The sequence below is a fragment of the Poecilia reticulata genome, chromosome 6, assembly GCF_904066995.2.
Source record: "Poecilia reticulata chromosome 6, P_reticulata-male-v2, whole genome shotgun sequence".
NCBI lineage: Eukaryota > Metazoa > Chordata > Actinopteri > Cyprinodontiformes > Poeciliidae > Poecilia > Poecilia reticulata.
In genome coordinates this window covers 14,177,558-14,197,061 of record NC_088835.1, presented here as the reverse complement: position 1 = coordinate 14,197,061, position 19,504 = coordinate 14,177,558, and the positions used below count along the sequence as shown (strand labels likewise).

Sequence of the window (19,504 nt, the reverse complement as noted above, 5' to 3'; positions counted from 1 at the left end):
AGGGTGTGGTACTCAATCACAGAAGGGGAAAAGCATGAACCATCTCGTTGGCTAATTAGTATCAACATATTGGTATAATACATTTGTTTTAGGCTAGTTAGTTTTTCTTCATCACAGTTCTTCATAGATTCATAAAAATGATTACATCTCTACCATTTGCCTTGCATTTTCTCTTAGTTTCATCACAGATGCATTGAAGTATTAAAGTAAAGGCTCAACAGTTGGCTCATATTGTTATCCTCAGTAGGTCTTGCTTGTGTGAAACTGGTGGTAATTAATACACATTCGTGCATAACATTATTAATGCTTTGTAGATGAAACTGAAAATTCACAGCAAATATAATAAGCTCACTGTAGATTTGTGACTGTTGCTTAGCAACATGTAAAAGTTCACATATAAAGAGCCTGTTTTACTTCAGCTCACCATCATCTACACTCCTTAATCAAATCATGGAAATTTAATTTCTGTATGAAATGCAACTTATTGGACTGGAGACGCTGTATGTATAAATGTGTCTTTAAGATTAGGAGTATAATTTTTTTTATAAAACCTGGTGCACAGTGAGAAGATTTTTGTATGATTAAACACAAGAAAGTATGACAGGATTTAAACCAGTCTTCAGGAAAAGTGTGACATTTTAATCAGAATCTGTTTTAATGCCGACATCTCAATTCCAATCTTCCGGTCATGATAAATCACAAAAATGCATGTATGTATATATTCAAATGCATATCTGCAAAGTATACAATAAACACACATTAGCATTCTCAATTTATATATAGAAATGTTCTCAACTTCAGCAATTCATTTTAAGTTATTTTCTAGTTTACAAAAAGAGCTGAAGGTTCAAGCTCTTAAGTTTTTGTACCTATTAAAATGTTTATTTTCTTCTAAGACTGAGAAGTTAGTTTTAGTGGACAGTAAAAAAAAATTATAAGAAAATTTCACCCACAAGTGAAAGCATTGATTTTAAATTGCATTTTAGCAGCAACAACTTGATGCTAAAAGAGTTCAACTTTCCAAATAAAAATCTGTCATTGAAGAATTTAAAAGTCTACCTCACAGGCACAATTGATTTTAAGCCTCATTTGGAATAAAAAGGAATGCTTTTATTTTGAAAATGTTATAATTTACAAACAAACACAGCAGCTTTAGGAAGCTTGCTAGATTAGCAAACATGATCGGTTATGCTAATGGTTGAGTTAAATACAGAAAAGCATGTGAAAAATAAAAGAAACAAACAAAAAACCCTGATATCTTTTCGACATCTGGTCAATAGGTACTCCCACCCACGAGAGCCCACCTACTGGAGCCGTCAGTCTCTGAGCAGCCCCAGCCCAGTGGAGGCAGAGATGGACCTGCTAGTGCTGAGGGAGAGATCCAGGAGGGGGATCCGAAATAACGGCTACGACGTACGTATCTAGATCAGATCCATCCTCTGAATCAGTCCTTTGTCGCCTTTAACACGGATTGAATGCATCTTTCTGAAATGTGCAGAGACAGTATAAGTACTGGATATCAACTCCAGTTTTATGCAAAGTGAAACAGTTTTGCAAAGGATCTCTGGTCACTTTACCTAAATGCATTGGCTGCCGACAAAATGCCACAATTGTGGGTTAATAGAAAACAATTTAGTCTTATTTATTTACACAGGTTATATGGAACTAATGTGTATTGACCTTCAGGTATACAAATTGCTATGGGATGTTAAACAAAATATATATCATGGTATATATTTGTTGTTTTTTGTATGATTTTCACCCCACATACATTATTAAAAGAGATTTAAAGTTTCTCTACCTGTTCTTGTTTTTGAAGCCATGGGGATTAGTTACTGAATGACCATTCCAACTAGAAAAAAGAACAACTGAGCTGTTAAAAACAAACAAATATTTTAGATTACTAAAAAGCTGACCTTTTTTCAGCTTATGTAAATCTTACATATGTAAATCCTCTTACATATATTTATTGCACAGGGTGTTTCAAGCAGGACCTGTGACTGAAAGATTTTCTGTAGTTGAAACTTGGCTGCACCAAGATCACACTAAGCTTTAAAATCAGATTCTCTCTGAAGCTGCAGTGAGCAGCTCAGGTCCTCTGACTCAGTCAACTGAACGCTGTGGCAAAGTAAATCACTGCCACTTTGTCAATCTATTAAAATAATCTCCCCTGAGTATTTATAACTTTAATCCTTCCCATCCCTTCTTTCCTTTCCTCTTCCTCTCTGCTCAAACCTAGAGGATTAATAAAATTACCCTCCCATGAACTTTATAAAAAAGAGATAAAGACATGAAAATGAAAAAAGAAAGTGATTAAAAAAAGAACAGATGGAGCAATTTCTTTGTTTTATTAGGGCAAAAGTTGAAAGAAAAAAAAAAAGAATGAGAGATGAGTGAAATATCCTTCTGCCGTGACTCTGATGCACTGTAATGACACATGCGACTGTGCTACCCGGCTGAATGTCAATGGCTTTGAATGTGATTACAGCCCATTCATGGATTCAGATTGGAGGCTCGATAGCGTTTAATACCCCCTGCACCGGGCGCTTTGAAGCGGAACAAGGAGAAAAGTGTGTGCATCAACTGTGTGTTTGTGTCTGTACACAGCTTAGAGTTGAAGTATTCTTAACTGGGTACTTTCTCATATTTGCTTTCAAGTTGCACAGTTGTCATAAGCAACACTCATCTTCCCATTCATATTCTGTCTACCTCTGCTTGTCCTTGCTAGGTCAAGGGAGGGACGGTATCCGTCTCCAACTTTCATTTAGAGCAATTTACTCCCTTCATAGGTAGTCAGTCTATCTATCGCAGGGCAACACAGAGACACACAAGACAAAACGACCAGACACATCGGTCCTTCAAAAACACAATTAAGAGATATGGCAAAAGATTTTTTGGCCAAGATTTGAGCCCAGGAGATTGTTGCTGCAATGCAGCAGTGCTGACAGCTGGACTTGTTTCAAGTTGCTATCCAATTTAAGATGGTTTGAAAAGTCTTTTTCAAAAGTAGATATGGGTGTTATGATCTTTGCTTTTATAGCTTTTTTTTAACAAGAAGGCATTTTGACTGAGTTGCGATCAAAAAGAATTTTCATTTTCTTAATTTAGAGTACATTTTTCTCCTTGGATCTTTAAAATAAAATTTAATGAGACATAATTACAATTAATAGGTCAGACTTGAAGGAAAAAAACAGAAATTAGTATTGGTCAAGAAAGCCACATTTGCACATTTATGCTTTCTGTGGTCTTGAATCATTTTTGTAAAGTTCTTCCTTCCTACTCCTTTTTTTTGTGAGATGAGAAAGAAATCCATGGTGAAAAACAGCTGAAAAAGTAATGACGGTTTTACAAGCCTGGGTCTTTGCTGTCAATGTTGTTAAAATTAACAATCGGAAAGATAATGCTTGCACTCCCGGTCTGTTCTCTGAGTGTGCTTGCTGCGTTGCCAGGGGGAACCAGAACCGTTTGAGGAGACGAACGTGGACCGTCTGATGAGCTCTCTGGGTTACGGAGGAGGATCCACTGGAACCGGGAACAGCAGTTTGGGGGTGAAAGCTCACCGCGGATCCGACTCCTCCACACTCAGCTCACAGCCGTCCATTGACGAGGTCCGCACGCAGATGCACATGTTGCTTGGCAACGCTTTCAGCCTGGCGCCTCCGGATCATGACCCTCCCTCCCCTCCAACGAAGTAATTTTTATTTTTCTCACTGATGCTTTATCTGCCAGAACATCTGCATCACTCACAGCATTGTGTGGAGAAGCGAGAGGTCCCCTGGTGCACAGTTTGAACTTTTGAAGAGCAAACATCCCACTCTCAAGCTGTTTCTCGAAAAGTGGAATACATTTTGAGCCTGAACATGTTTGCTCAGTTTTCCCGAGCATGCTGGCGAAAGACAGAAGTGTAAAACCATATCTCTTTTCCATTTTTGATGCCGTTTATCTCTGAATTTCAGCCACCGCCACCACCACCATCATGCCCACAGTGTCTACAACCCCTCCCACAGCAGCCACTACAGTGATGGTGTGACCAGCGCTCCGGGGACGATGAACCACCCCTGTGGAGGCAGGCAGAGAAGCGCAGGTTACGAGGACATGCATCAATGTAGCCTGCCTAAACCGGTAAGCGCTAAATTAAAAGCTGCAGTGATAAAATAATGCTGGATGTTGAGCCTATTTTAAACCACCTTTTAATGTACGGTGGATAAAATACCTTTATTCAGTTAGTTGGTGTATATGTTTTATCTAAGCAAAAGTATTTTACAACTTAACCCTTTCCACATTGTATTAAGCTAGGCAGCAAACTTGTGCATATTTTTTGGGGGATGTCATTATATAACGCAAGTAATTCATAATTGTGCAGTGAAATGAAAATGATTCAAGGTTTTAACAACTTTTACAAATAAATATCTGAGAAGTATGGCATGCACTTTGTATTCTGACCCCTCCACTCCGATTCCCATAAATAAAACCCAGAGCAGCCATTTGCCTTTATAAGCCTCCTGACTTAATGTCGCTATTGAATTTCTGCAATCCAATTTAATTTTTAGCTTATGTTTTTAAAGTATTATTTATTTTTGCTTTATTAATTGTGGTGCTAAAGCTCGCTTGAATGACTTGACATTATAAATTGATTTCGCCTGTGTGCAACAAACAGCATCATGAATATCAATGAACACAATAGCTGAGACAGGTCAAGTTTTTTTGTTTTTTTTTCCAACGACCTGACCGGCAGTGTGGAGCAACAGGGATGCTTCGATTCTCATCATACCGATGAAGGAAGTCTCGTCACTTTGCCTCTTTCCTTTATTTGTTTAAAAGACTCTAAATTATAGAAAATGTATGACAGATTTTAATTATTTACATCAAAATGTTTTTGGATGGGTAATTTTGGACGTCATCACAGCAGCTAAAGGGAGGATCTTTAATAGTTAATGGGAACAAAAACATGAGCTGGTACCAATAATAAAACCACTATTTGCAACTCAAATGTATAAATCTGTTACTTACTTTTTGTCCTAAGTTGTGGTTTTTTTTTAATTCTTTGTTGTGTATTGACTCTCTGATTGCAGGGTTTCCGGTTCACTCAGCTTCCCGATATGGGCATCGGTTCTCCTCCGCCTCTAATCCCCTCCAGACCGGGACCGCCACCTGGAACCTCAATACGATGGTAACGCACACCAACGCAAATACAGAAAAATATGTCCCCTTATGTGGCATCAACTTCAGGATGAATAGGAAGATGACGCTCTGTCCTCTCACCGAAAGTCATCATTTACAACAAATTTACATCGTTGAGACATTTGGAACTTTAGCTTGCAGGAAATCTGCCCACATAACATTTACAGGCTCTCAAATTAAACAGAAAGTTTGCGTCTAAAAATGAGTCAAACAGATTTAAAGTGACTGGAGAGAACACGCGAGGATGAAAAGAATCCTAATCGCCATCATTTAAAGTGACTCTGCATGCTAACTTCCCTCTGTCAGGCCCATATGTTAGTCTACATCACGTGACCTGAGCATGCTCTTCATTGCAATGCTGTTGCTGTGTGCTCTGTGTTGCTGGGCACTTGGGCACTGCAGGAAGTGATTGACTGCTCCGATGTTCATGTTCCCAAGAAGTAACATGATCGCCATCTAGTGGAATATGTGTAGAAAACACTGCAGAGAGCACAAAAGCCCCCAGCTGTGAGCAGCCACAGGGAGACAAACATATTATGGGATGATTATTTTAAGCCCAAAATTGAGCTCTTACGATTAGTATTACTGATGTAGAAAATAACAGCGGTTTTGTATGTTGTGCTGAAATCCAAGCATTTTTAAAAATGTTTATTTAAATGCAGGTTTTAGTGGTTAATCACTCAGCTCTGCAGACTTCAGCTCCTCTGTGTCCCTGTGGGAGGAGGAGAGCAGCATGTTAATTCCTCTTTGGTATGCTGTGTGCAGCATTAATGTGCTCTGTGCATTATGGCTCTGAGATCTGTCAGTGACCTCATCTGTCCCCTGGTCCTGCACAGTGCTTCAACATCCGGAGTGTTTCTACAGTGCAGGCCACTGCGCTGTGATGTGCTGGATGATTTACAATACCTCACTGACAGCAGCAGCCGTGCTCTGCACACAGAGCAGGTGCAAAGTTCAGGATCGATAGCGAAGATTCTTGAAACAGCGGTGTTTTCAAAAATTGTTTCACATGCCAGGTAAAACAAATATCAAAATATCCCAACGCGGTTAAATATTTAGATGATTATTCACCTTTTTTGCACGGCAACAGGATTGACTCATGACAAATGTCTCCGGTGGTTGTTTAAGATGCTGACTGGATGCTCTATTTTCTCTTTTTTTGTAATAAGTGAAAAGTTTATATATTATGTATGGATGTAAACTTAGATTTTTGGATGCCTTTTATTTTAATGTTGTGAATTACCTAAAGATAATTGAATCTGCTCACCTGTTCATCAGTACAGGATACCATTAATTGCATAGCAATGATTACCTGAAAAACAACTGCAGTAGATGCACCAGACTTGGCTAGAACCAAACCAGGCAGTTACAGTGAGACTTGACAGTGGAGAAGTGGTTTGTGACAACCAGTGATTTACAGGTATTTTCTATTATGCACTCTCGGTTTGCTGCAGAAAAAAATAGTATCTCACTGCAGGAAGTTGTGTGTAGTTAGTTTGGTTAATCTGGGGTTATAATCTGAACTATAAGAGTCAAGTGAATTTAATGGGAATCTGGGTCACAATTAAAGACAAATGATATATAATTAAACTCAATTATAAATGAGACTTGAGCATTTTTTATGATTATTTCTTTTCATAATTATCAAAATACTCAACTGTCAAGAAAATAGAATAATATGTAATGGTTAAGTACCTGGGGAGAAATAGAGATGAGTTGGCATAGTGGCAATGCTTTGATATAAAATGGGTAACAAGTGGAAGGACACCACTGACTCCAGAACTGAAATGTTGTTTAATTTCTTATCATTCAGTTGTTCAACTTTATTCAGAGCGTTTCTCGACACTATTTATGTTAATTTCACATAATTACAGGTTTATCTGCCTTCGGTGTGCACTGTTCAAAGTGCTCTAACTGGATGTCAGATAACATTTCTGTAGCTTTTGTCTGTCATGACTCAGGAGGCTGAGCTACCTTCCCTGCCTGCTGAGAACTGAACTGTCAACACAGATTAAACATAAAACCGAGAGCCACTTCTACTGCTCTGATTCAACTTAAACCCCAGCTTCCATGCTCAAGTTATTTGTTTTAATTATTTTTCAAAAAGCAGCAAACAGAGTTTATGTAAAACTGTATCTTAAAAATCTGTTGACTGAAGAACTGAGAGGATTTAACTGGCTTGCATTTACATCTTGATTGGCATAAAAAGCAATACTTGTACTCCAAATGAAATTGAGAATATGACTAAACAATGAAACACATACGACCTCCAACTTTAATTTTTTTTTGTGCAATTTTATTTTCCTTGATATTTTTTCAGTCTTCTTCTGGTTTGATCAAAGACCATAAAGATAATTTAATGAGTCAACTAGTTGATCAGAACCATGATTTATGGAAAAATAATTTATAGCTTAGTATACATAGCTTCATATCCATTTTATATATTTATTATCGTGTTCATAAGCACATCGTTATGTTTCACAGCAGAAGCACGCGGCGTATTTAAGCTAGATGAAGGTCTGGTTTGGTGCTGCCGATTGTTTTATGGTTTTTTTTTTCTGTTTGGAGTTGAAATCAGTGTCTCTTCTGCAGTAACAGCTCCACCCCTGATGTGAGTCTGAAGCCCCGCGTGTCTGAAGCATCAGATCTGCAGACCCAGCAGCACAACGGCGCCCCCTACCTGCCGCTCTCTAGGACACCGTTCCCTGCTGTCACTGTAGATCAGTCCATCAGCACCTACTCAGGCAAGACACGGCATTAGCATGTTGAAACACTGCGGACAGGAGAGTGTTTAGTGGTTTGTTTTCACTATTACTGTCATCCTAGCAGGAAACCCAATCACAGCAGTCTATGCTATATCAGCTAACCGTCCGGGTTACTCAGACTACTTCGTCATGTCTCCACCGTCCTCATATCGGAGTCCCTCCTGGATGTCCTATCCACCCGAACCTGAAGATTTACCACGGCAGTGGAACGACACACCTGTAAGACCCACACAGTGATGTGAAAAAGTATTTACCAGGCTGTAGACTGGTTGTGTTTTTGTCACACTTAAATATTTCAGATGGTGAAATACATGAAATAACATATGTAATAATAAATGTAAGCTGTGTAAATACAAGAAACTGTTTTTAAGTGACATTTTAAAAATATTAAGGCTGTTCAAACCACTCAGACATACGACAAAAAAGTGAGAGACAAATTTTAAATAAACCGTGCAACATCCATGTTAATAACAAACCTTTAGAATGAAGAAATCTATCATAGAGTGATGTCAGGAAACTAAGCGATGTCAGGAAACTAAGTGATGTCAGGAAACTTTAACAAAATTAAAGAATAGATGGGAAAAAAAACAAAGGCACTGACACCCATCAGTCTGGAGAGGGTTAAAAGTATCTGAGGCTTTGAGATACCAATGAACGTCAGCAAGGACTTTTATGTACAAATGGTGAAAACGTGCTGCAGCAGTAATCCCTCCTAGGAGCAAGTGACTCATCCAGGTGGTCACATTGGCACCCATAGCAACATCTGAAGCACGGTGGGCTTCACATGCCTCAGGTAAGGTCAGTGATCATGACTCGAGCACAAAGAGACCCGGCAAAACTGGCAGCTATGAGAGGGATGAAAGGACAAAGCTACAACTGACCAAAGAGGAAACAAAGAGACGTCTGACAGTTTCGTCTTACATAAAACAAATGCAGAATTTAAGAAAACAAACATCATACCAAAAACATGATGCACTGTGATAAGTGAGATAATCTGGGGTACATTTTTTGCTTCAGTACTCTGACGAAGCAGTCATAGAAGCAAAACCATTTTTTCTTCTTTCTCCTCAACAATGTGGAAGGAAAATGTTCACCAGTACTTTGTGACCTTAGGCTGAAGCACGCTTGAGTTATGCAGCAGGATAAGCAGTGAGACAAGTTCACCCTTAAATGGCTAAAAACAACACTGTTTTGGAGTGACCTAGTCAAAGTCTGTACTTAAATCTGATTGTGAGGCTTTGGCGTGAACTGAAGAGAGGACCAATAATCCCCCCAAATGATGAAGAAGACTCATTGCCAGGGGTGGCACTTATTGGACTAGTGGTAAATGACTTTTCCATGTGCTTCCCACATACTTTTCCTGCATGAAAAACAAGAATCACTTGACAGCTGCTTTTGTGTTTAATACGATTATCTTCATCTAATTGTAAAAATATGTTTGATGATTCGAAACATTAAAATGTGACAAAAAAAAATCTGACGTTTTGCAAGGGTGTAAATACTTTTACATGACATTGTATATCTTCATTTCTTCTAAACAGAAAGTTACGTGCAGATGTGAAAGGATTTTTCATCGTGTGGTAACATCTTTTATTCCTTCCTTTGCTTTTTTTCTCCTGATCTCTGCAGAACTCTCGCCACCTGGAGACCATCTGCTGAAGATGGCCACCGGTGACGCCGAGCAGAAACACTCTGAATCGGTGGGTCAGCTTTCCACTGCTATTTTTATTCGTAAAAGAAAAAGCCGTTTTGTCATCATTGTGCAGACGAGAGATTGTTGATTTGATTCCATTCATACAATACATTTTTGATTTAAAGCCCCTAGAGGTAGTTAGAAAATGTCCTGTAATCATTTGAGGCAACTTCAAAGGACAGGTTTTGGTCCAGCTTTCTGAATAATCACTCTCTCCAAATAGTTTTTAGAGCCACTTTATGCTACATGTTTCCAATCATTCAAATTGCAAATTGATTTCGCTCGTCTAAAACTGCACATTTTGACTCGGAATGTGGTTTGGAGGATGAAGGGTGCACAAAGAAAGTATAAGGAATAGTTCTACAACGTGCAGTAAGTTTTGCTTTCGCAGTTGGTGAAGATTGGTCAATTGACCCAGACAGTGACAACATCACGTGGTTTATAGGTCAGACCACAGAGCAGCTTGGAGGCTGACACCGTTTAATCTTTGCCGTTATTGAGCTCAGAGCCAAAGCTGCACCTGCAGCATCCCGTGGCTGGACGTTAGTTTAAAGGTCAGCTTAAAATTTCTGCATGGCAGCAAACTGACAGACGATGAAGTATACTCTGGACTACACACAGACCTGTTAACCGTTTACACAAGGCTCTGAAGAGTCTTGGTTTCAAACCTGCACAAATGTTCCTGTGGCTCAGTTCAGTTCATTTCAATTAAAAGACCCTTTTTATGAAATGCATTAAAAAATGCCACAGTTTTCTCTGTCTATCCACTAAAATGTTTGCAGCTGTAATTTCAGCAAAAGGTAGTTTTACTTAGCATAGATTCAGCTGAAAGTACTGTGCTGAAAAAGATGAAAAAAGCAGCCTTATAAAAAAAATAAAATAAAAAAAAACAAAACAGGGAAAGACTTTTAGAAACTAGTCTGATTGACCAAGACCACTTTTGAAGAGTCAAAGAGGGTTTGGTTCATAGGAAGCAAAGTGCAAGCAAAGTAAAGTGGTTAAAAGTCTCTGCGCGGTACTATTGATTGTTGAAACTTGGGCTTTGTTTGTGCCCCTTTCTGTTTTCTCATGGCTTTATTTCACCCTTTTGCTTCCTGCAGGTATCTCTTTGACCACATAGATGACCTCTTTCCCTCTGAAGGCACTCTCTGGCTTCATCAACCCTCGTCTTCTCTGACCCCCATCTCATCTGAGAACCTGAGAGCAACGTTAGTTCCTCTGCTCCAGGAAGTCTCTCACTTTCTCCTCTTTAATATCTTTATAAGTGAGACCCTCAGCCATAAATTTTGAGCAGTCCCTGGCCTCTGTAGTCTGCTGAGGCCCCTTTAACTCTTCTGCAGTGCCCACTGCTGTACAGACAAAAGCCCCCCTCACACACTGGTTGGTGAAGCTGAGCTGTGCTGAGCTTCCTGCAGTGTGAAAGAACAGAGCGAGTACAGCACAGTGTGACAAACTCTAGCAATTATTTGCCATCTTCCCAGCACACGATGGCACACAGTTATCAGTACGTTACTGCCCCAGCAATGGCCATTACTACTCCGTGGCACTGGACCAGGCTGGTCTGGACTGGACTGGACTGGACTGGACTTGAGGTCCAGCACAAAGCCAGGAAAGCTGAACTGACGTAAAACTGTGCTTTTTTTTTTGATGAATCCAAATTCCTCTGTAAATCTTATACAGCTGGTAAATATATGTATTTTAAACTTGAGTAAGGGAAAAAAAAATTAAGGGAAAAAAGATGAACAACAATGACAAAAAAAAACAACAACAAAAAAAAACAATCTCTGGTCTTCAGCTGTCTCAATTTTAGTTTTTGGATATTTGTGTGCTTTTGTCCTTTTTTTTTTCTTTTTTTTTTGCATTGATTATTATCAATGGATTACTATTCAAAACAAAACCGTGGGTGTTGCTTATTCACCCACAATATTTCAAGCAAGAAACACGTTCCATTCTTGGAGGCAGAGAAATCAGCTGCTTAGTTGTACGTGGTTATGATGGCTTTTCTATACTTTTGAAAAAATAATTGTTTAACATTTTCCTTCAGTAGATTCAGTAATGAAAAAAAGAATTAGTCACAATGTTCTGTCCAAACATCTGTTGATGACGTTTTTGTCCCGTTTCTTGTCACATTGGTCGAACTGAAGTCATTTCAACCACTCTGAGATTTGTCCTCGACGTTGAGCGCTGCGGATGACATGAGTGACGCTTCGTTAGGAGGATTTTCAGCTGTAGTTTGAACCAAGTCTCCTCTGCTGTGTGAACACATCAGTATTCAGCTGTTTTACTTGAAAGTTGTTCAACCGTATTCTACTGTATAAAAAAAAAAAAAACCTCAGACTTTTTTTTTTTTTTTTTAACTTTTGTCCAAATGAGGATGGGTTTAATATTTGGATTGTGTTTGAGGACATGGCCCAAAAGACTGGTTGGGGACTCTAAAGAGCCAGACATGATAAGGATCACATGCATTGTTGCAAATAACAGATGATTTAATGAAGAGATTTATGCAAAGCGGTGTGGGAAGGAAACTTTGCTGGACATTATTCTGATGCCATTTTCCTTCTTCTTAGTTTCTTGGTGTTTATGTTGAAGAATGGTCAGAGAGTTTTTGTGGCACTCTGACTCTCTGAAGGTTGCACACATTTCAACATCATCTGTACCACGAAGCAAGTTTTCTTTTAGAGATTTGGCAGCTAGAAATTAGAATTGGGATCACTGGTGATCAATAATTTGGTGGTTAACTACTTATTTAAATTGTTAAAACTCCATAGTAGAACGATTATACAACATACAATTTCAATGAAGTTTTGAAAACAAGAATAAGGTTTTGATTTCTTGTAGATTTTATCTCAACAAATATTAAAAAATATATATACATAAATGTATCTAAGTCATTCAATAAATAGTGGAAAAGGTTCTAGAACCTCTTTTAATTTGAAAAGACAGAGGCCTACTCATGTCTGCAGGTAGTTTTTCTTGGATTTGACAGAAGTCCTTGCATTGACCATTAGTCAGAAAAATGTGAAAGTCCCAGAAATGTCTTTAGAAAAGGGAATTGTCGATTTACATAAGTTTGTAGAATCTCTTTGAGCCATTTCTGAACAACTGCAGAATCCACCTTCATCAGCTGAAGAAGCTCTGGGTTTGTTCAAGTTTTTCGGATGTTGCACCACTGCACTGAGATCTGGAAGAAGACCCAAACTGTTCCTTTTTGTTGGATTAAAAAAATCTCTAGGTTGTGCATGAACATCTCAGGAACCAACAAGTTATGCTTTCTGTCCTAAGAAAACGTTTCCATGGATCATCCACATTGGTGGGCTGCCTCCCTGCAGTGATACTGGTGCATTGGAAAAAGTTAATGAAAGAATGAAGAGGGGGCAACAGCCTATAAATTCTTCAACTTTGCCTCAAAGTCACAGCGAGGTGTTTTGTGCTACTATACTATGCAGTTGGGTGTTCTTACAGGACAATGATCCAAAACACATAAAAACCTCTTTTTGCAAAGGACAGTGCAGAATAACACCAAGCTTCTGCAACAAACCACAACCTAAACCAAATTGTTTCAGCCTGCAAACCAAACTATCTAAATTAGTTTTTACAGTATCTGTAAAGCTGACATGGCTTCATCCTTGACCACAAATCTGTTCTTCTGGAGGCATTTAACTTGTTCAAGTGGGCAACTGCAGATTTTAGTCAGACCTAAAGGTGATGATTGGATAACAGAAACTGTTTCTTGGTCTCAGTTCAGCTTGGGTGTTCTTCCAGACAGAATTAAGCCAGAAGGTCGTTAATGACTCAAGTGGAAGGGGTGTTAAGCATATATTAATTTGGGTATATGTAAATATCTAATGATGCATAAATGGTTAAAAGAAAGCTTGTAGTACTAAAAAAACCCCTTGATTTAAACTCTGAATTTTCTCAATAAGCATCTTATCCTGCTTCGTAGTACTGGCATCTCATGACAAAACTAACAACTACCAACAGTATTCCTGGCACATCATCAGCAGTAATAGCCATAAAATAGTGGGAATAATGCAATATTTTATTACCGAGAATATCTAAAATGTATTATTTTTAGTGAAGAACTAAAATTCTTTAAGCACTCTGTATTTACGGCTTCTCATCATTTAGATGTTAGTAAAGGAGGTTATAGCCATATATTAACATCACTTAGTGACCATAAAACAGTGCCGTGTCAAAGTGAATGATACCAAATAACTGAAATGCTGAGGCACAAAATCTGAAATTAGTATAGATGGTAGGACACTTTTATTGAAAGGACAATGTTAGCAGAGAAAAAGAGACCAACTAGAGCAAAGCCAATGCTTTGTGTAATTACTGAGGAAGGAAGTCACAATTATACAACAGTGACATTCAGATGACCTGCAGTAGTGTCTAGCTATTCAGAAAGAAACAAAACGCGATCCGAAGGTGTCATTTTCATTTTGATGTTATGGTCCTATGAAGTGGCTAGAGAAAGCACTTTGTCTTTGTAAATTTACACACCTGAAGTTAAAACTGAATAGAGGGAGTCTTCCTTTTGTTCTTAATAACAGCTTAATCTTAGGATCAGCTCAACAATAACTTGTATTGAATGTCAAATTTAAAATTTTTGCTAGCTTCTAAATCTGCACTGAAACCACTGAAATGGGTGAAAAGAAAGAAATAATTGTCATTTTGAAATTGCTTTTGTTTTTTCTTGATTCTGGCAGTGGAAATTGCCTTTAAAAAAAAAAAAAAACAATTCTATTTTAAAATGTAAAAAGAAAATAGTTCCACATTATTTATAAAGATGTTGTGTAAAGGATTTTATGTGAAGGAAGCTGCTTTTCCCCCACTTTCCCACTGTGGGAGTGAAAATTAGTAAGAGAAAGCGAACTGATGAGATGGTCGAACTTTAAGCACGCACAGTACTGTTACCGTGTCATCCCACGACATTTAGAACTGCCATTGTATTTTTAAAATCATACCCACTGTACAGACTCATGTAGTTGAAGACAAGAGAGGAAGAGAGGAAAAAAAAAAACCTTCCCTTCATGTTTTTTATTTAACAAAACTTGTGTTAAAGCGATGGATGGCTTTTTTTTTTACTTGGTTTCGTTTTTAAAGCAGCAGATTGAAAGAGTTTTGAAGCTCGGCTGGAAGTTTATGTGCAATGTTTCGCTCGACACGAGTGACTGTTAGATACTTTCATCGTCGATGGGCTTCAGGATGGCTTTGGTATTAATTTGAACCCCTTCATGACGCTGTGATGTCATGATGGTGCCGATGATGTCACACTGTCGTCACTTTGGTGTTAAGCTCACGGTGGCGACATGAATGGTCTTGGATGTAGTTAAGCTGAAAACTTTGGTGAATTTAAACAATAAATACAAATGATAATTGAACTGGGATGTGTTGGATGTTTTTTCCAGTCATTTCTGTCACACGCAGAGTGATAAGTTTAAAGTCTTTAGTTAGTTGCCAATTTAACTGACTTTGACGTGAAATTAAAATCAGAAGTTTTACTGTGTAATTTAACGACTTGAAATTGGGCCTCTGTCGCTTTAAAAACTTCTGCTCTTTCTGACACTCTTCCTCCAGGAAGTCATCACATCTTTCCTCTGTTAGCTCGTATAGCGAGCTATGCAGATGTGCAGTTCCACCAGGTTTTTGTTAATTGCTGCTGGCTAGTCTGAAGGAGCTGAATAGAGGGAGTCACAGGGGAAGAGTGCTCTGTGAAACTACAGCTCTGTGGACGAGGTGCTATGTTCACCCAGGTGTTTTCACAACTGAATGGTTGCCACGGGAGATGAGAAGATTTTTCAAACATGCATGAAAGAATCAAGGCAACAGTCCAGGTACGTTTTTAGGAATATTACAACATGATGTGAAGCTCCTTTATAAAACAGAAATTGTATTCAGTGGTCACATTCACATTCACTCATGGGAAAAGAGTCCAAATTGAGGGAAACCCACAAAAGGTAATTGTTTTTGCACTTTGTCCAGTGTCCAATGAGTGGAAGTAAGGTGAGAGAATTGCTCAAGCAACAAAAAGGGGAATTTGCAACGTCGCCTCACACAGACCTCGTGGGATAGAAGAACTGTACCTCGACTGCCATGTCAGGACGCCTTGGCTGAGCTAAACAGAACTGTGACGGCACGGTTCCCCGGTGGTCAGTGAAACGAAACGTAGCATTTCATCTGGAGTTCAAAGTTCCACCATTTGGAGGAAAAGTAGAAAATCGTAGAATCTAAGGAGTTTGAGATCCAGTGTGTTTCTAGTCACTGATGATGGTGTTGGTCCACTGTTTTCTATTAAATCCAAAATCAGTGCAAAACCAGGAAACTTTTGAGCACTTTGAGCTCAGAGACAAATTTATGCAGATTTTATTTTACAACCTGTCAGATAATACCTGTTAACACCAGGTTGAGCGTCTATATGTGTCATCATCCTTCAATAGCCTTCGAACCCAAACGATCTAAATCCCTGTAAATACCTGGAGTATTTTCAGGAAGAAGACTCAGCAATGCAGATGAGCCGAAGGCTGCTGCAAAGCAACCTGGCCTTCCATTACACCTTAGCAGAGCCGCAGTTTCACTGAGGCAGCAATTCATGCAAAACCAGCTCTGACAAAGTAATGGCTTCTTATGATGAACATGATTATAGTTTTTCAGTAGGTTGGCATTTCTGAGTTCAAGATTCCTGTTAATGGTTCAATGTTATTATTTAAATTTCCGGAAAACAGACTTTTTTGTGGGCGGTTCTTTGAGCATTATGTCATGGTAGAAAGCTGCATTACATCAATGCAGCAAATTTATATCATTATATACCATAATGTGACTCTGCAGAGCTGAACTGTCAATGAGATCATTTGCACATGTTATGAACAATGTGGAAAGTGATCTCTCTGTTTATATGCATGCATCAAAAGGCGTTCTACTTTTTAAACTACATTTCTTAAATTAACTTTTCAATGATAATTTAAAAGTTAACTATGCACATGTTAGTACATGTGCATAGTTATAGGTGAAATGAGAGGTTATTAGTAGTGAACGGTTCAGTATGGCCACCAGAGGGAGGCAGATGCTCACTCAAACTAAAGCCACATTTCTTCATCTGAGTGTGAGAAAAGAAAATTCTCTTAGTCTTTTGCATTATTTGTTAGATGAAATTCGTGTTTTGACACAACAAATTGTCACAACCCCAAAAATACTTTTGAAGATCACTGCCAATGAAAATCAGAAAGATATTCAGAAATTATTTGGAATTGAGACAAATTTACTTCTCTCTTTCATTAAATTGGGGAAAAGGACGTTTCCGTGTTTTGGAACCAAAATCATTGGATTGTATTTTTCCTTTTCCTATTGCTCGGATGAAATTAGAACAGATTTTCCCCAAACACTAGCTGCTATATTTATCTAGGCCAAAGGTTTTCTCTGAGATCCTTGAGAAAAAAAAATGCAACTCAAAATCAATATTATTTCAGTTTAGAAAATCCTCACAAAGGTCTAAAAGTATAAGCCATTTATTTATTTCTCTCTGTCTAAAATCAAGAACTTCTGATCTGAATAGCAGCAGTTCCTCCTCATAAAGCTGCAGGACAGTGCACATGCGTTATCATTTAAAGACTTGAGGATGCTCTCTTGTGTGTTTCTATGTTTTTTATTTGTCTTTTACATCTTTATTTGTTCAATAAGCTTGCACTAAAAAGTTTAAATAATTCAAAGTGGAGTTATTTCTCTCTCTATAATCTAGTAAATATCGTCATGTACTGTGAAGGATCCACTTATTGTCCATTGCATTTTTTCGTTTTGGAACACTTTGCCTTTCACTATAGCTAATAATACCTCTTTAAGATAATTACTCAAATAAAAGTATTCCTTTATAATAGTCTCATTCATTGTTTGCGCTTGCATGGTGCCGTGTTGTCTTCAGATAAATGTGGTGGACGTGGTCTAACATTAAGTCCACAGCACCAGAAAGCCCTGCTGGGGGCTTTAGCAGACTCTGGGTAAATGCGAAGCCTGCAGAGCTTGCTCAGGTGCTTTGTGTTTGTGAAATTCATCTTGTCTTGGCTCTGGTCAGCTTGTCTTCCTCGCCCTAATCCTCTCTGTTCTCATGAGGGAAGTTGATGTTAAAATCAGCTCAAATCTGACAGATTTCGCCCAGAACAGCAGCTTTTAGCCAGCAGTTAAGCCCGGTGTGTGTGTGTGTGTGTGTGTGTGTGTGTGTGTGTGTGTGCGTGTGTGTGCGTGTGTGTGAGAGAGAGAGCCCTGTTAGTCAATGCTGTCTCAGCTCTCTGTGCACCTTCGGCCTTGCTGCTGTGAAGACTCCAATTTTAAAAGTCTTACTCCACACTGTATGCCTATATATGTGTGGTTGATTCCTCTAGCCTGTAATTAACGCCTAATCTCTCTAAGTCAAACAAATAGGAATTAAAAGAGCACGATGCTCGGCTGGAGATCACAATGCGATTTCATGGCTTACACAGCTCAGAGGAAATAGCCCCTCACACACTTTGTGGGGTGTGCATGAATAACTAGTGAATTAATAACTCTCGCAGCAGAGCTTCTCCTGTTTCGTCTCAGTCGAGGCTGTGTCGAATCCAGCTCATCGTCCTTTTCAGAGCCCCGTGTCACAGATTGCTGAGCTTCTTGTTTCTGCTGCTTTTTTTCCCATGAAGAAGTGGAGGAGAGATGGTGGACAGACAGAGACTGGTAGAAGGAGAGGAGAGGCTGTTTAGCTAGTATTAAGCTCAGATAGGTTCTCTGGGGGATTATTATAAAAGTCTTATCTGCTAATAAGTTAAACTAAGACTCTATAATTATGGCTTTGTGTGCAGGAGAGGATTCTGCAGACAACGGTGAAATAATTACCTTGTGCATTTAGACTATTGTTTGTTGTTTTTAGCACTACTGCAACTTGAAGTTGAACTGGGTAGAAAACTGTGTTGAATTTTCTCTGTCACCTTCCTTGTATGTTGTGTTTGTTTCACTGAAATGTCACAACTTTTAAAAAAATATATTTAAAAAAATATATAGGCTTTTTTTTCATGATTTTAACTTTTTTCTTACATTCAGTTGTAGGAATCTCACAAAACCTGCAGCAAAGTACCTTCAAAACCTCATAAAAGCAGTCAAATAACTATATATTCTGTCATGTTGAATTGATTTATTTTGCACATTTTGATGGAATTAAATGCTGTAAATAACAAAAGTTATTTATAGTCTATTAACAAGGTCAACTTTATTCCATTTTTATACATATGCAGTTGTCATTGCTCATGAAAAAACTCGTTTTCCTTAACTTTTAGTTCTTGTAGGAACAAAAGGTGGTTTAAAGGAATTGCTGGTGCTCATCTTCAGCAGGCAGTGGATGAAACATGATAACCCTTCATGTAGGGTTATATTTCTGTCCGCAGTGTAGTCGAATTTGATTAGATTTTTTGAGAGTTTGAACAGTTTATTGTAGACAGTTGGGAGAAAACCAATCCTTTGTTTGAGGTCAAATCCTGGACGTCATGTTAGATGAGTTGGTTAGAATTAAATGAAGAAGATCAGCAGATGGTGCCATTTGTGTTTTGTGGTGGTTTTGTTTTTGTCTTCCAGAAGACAAGGAGGAGGACGGTGAAAGGTTGACAGGGACACGTTGTTGAGTTCTGCGGTAGGATGAGCAGGAGTCCAGAAGACCAGAGGAGTAGTTAGGAAACTGACGGACAAAATCTTGTGGTGAGTTTGCAGGTGCTCTAAAACGCCGAGGACAGGGAGGCAGAGGGAATGGTTCCCAGAGGGATTCGGGAACTGGGATTGGTCTCCAAACAATCTGACGTCTGTCTCGTGGAATCTGCTCCTTTTTACAAGTTCCTTCTGCTGATTGGGCTTGATG

The 19,504-nt window shown here is 38.6% G+C and overlaps 1 protein-coding gene across 2 annotated transcripts in view; it reads left to right on the top strand.

Annotated features, from left to right (window-relative positions):
* Window positions 1-15,023, top strand: part of kiaa1549la (KIAA1549-like a) — a 90,355-nt gene extending 75,332 nt beyond the window's left edge. For both annotated transcript variants that reach the window (XM_017305371.2, XM_017305370.2), the window contains 8 exons: window positions 1,281-1,413; window positions 3,450-3,691; window positions 3,957-4,122; window positions 5,073-5,170; window positions 7,774-7,925; window positions 8,011-8,165; window positions 9,576-9,646; window positions 10,740-15,023. In XM_017305371.2, the coding sequence (XP_017160860.2) occupies window positions 1,281-1,413; window positions 3,450-3,691; window positions 3,957-4,122; window positions 5,073-5,170; window positions 7,774-7,925; window positions 8,011-8,165; window positions 9,576-9,605 (976 nt within the window). In that variant the 3' untranslated portion in view covers window positions 9,606-9,646; window positions 10,740-15,023. The remainder of the gene's footprint in view (window positions 1-1,280; window positions 1,414-3,449; window positions 3,692-3,956; window positions 4,123-5,072; window positions 5,171-7,773; window positions 7,926-8,010; window positions 8,166-9,575; window positions 9,647-10,739) is intronic.
* The last annotated feature ends 4,481 nt before the right edge of the window (window positions 15,024-19,504 follow it).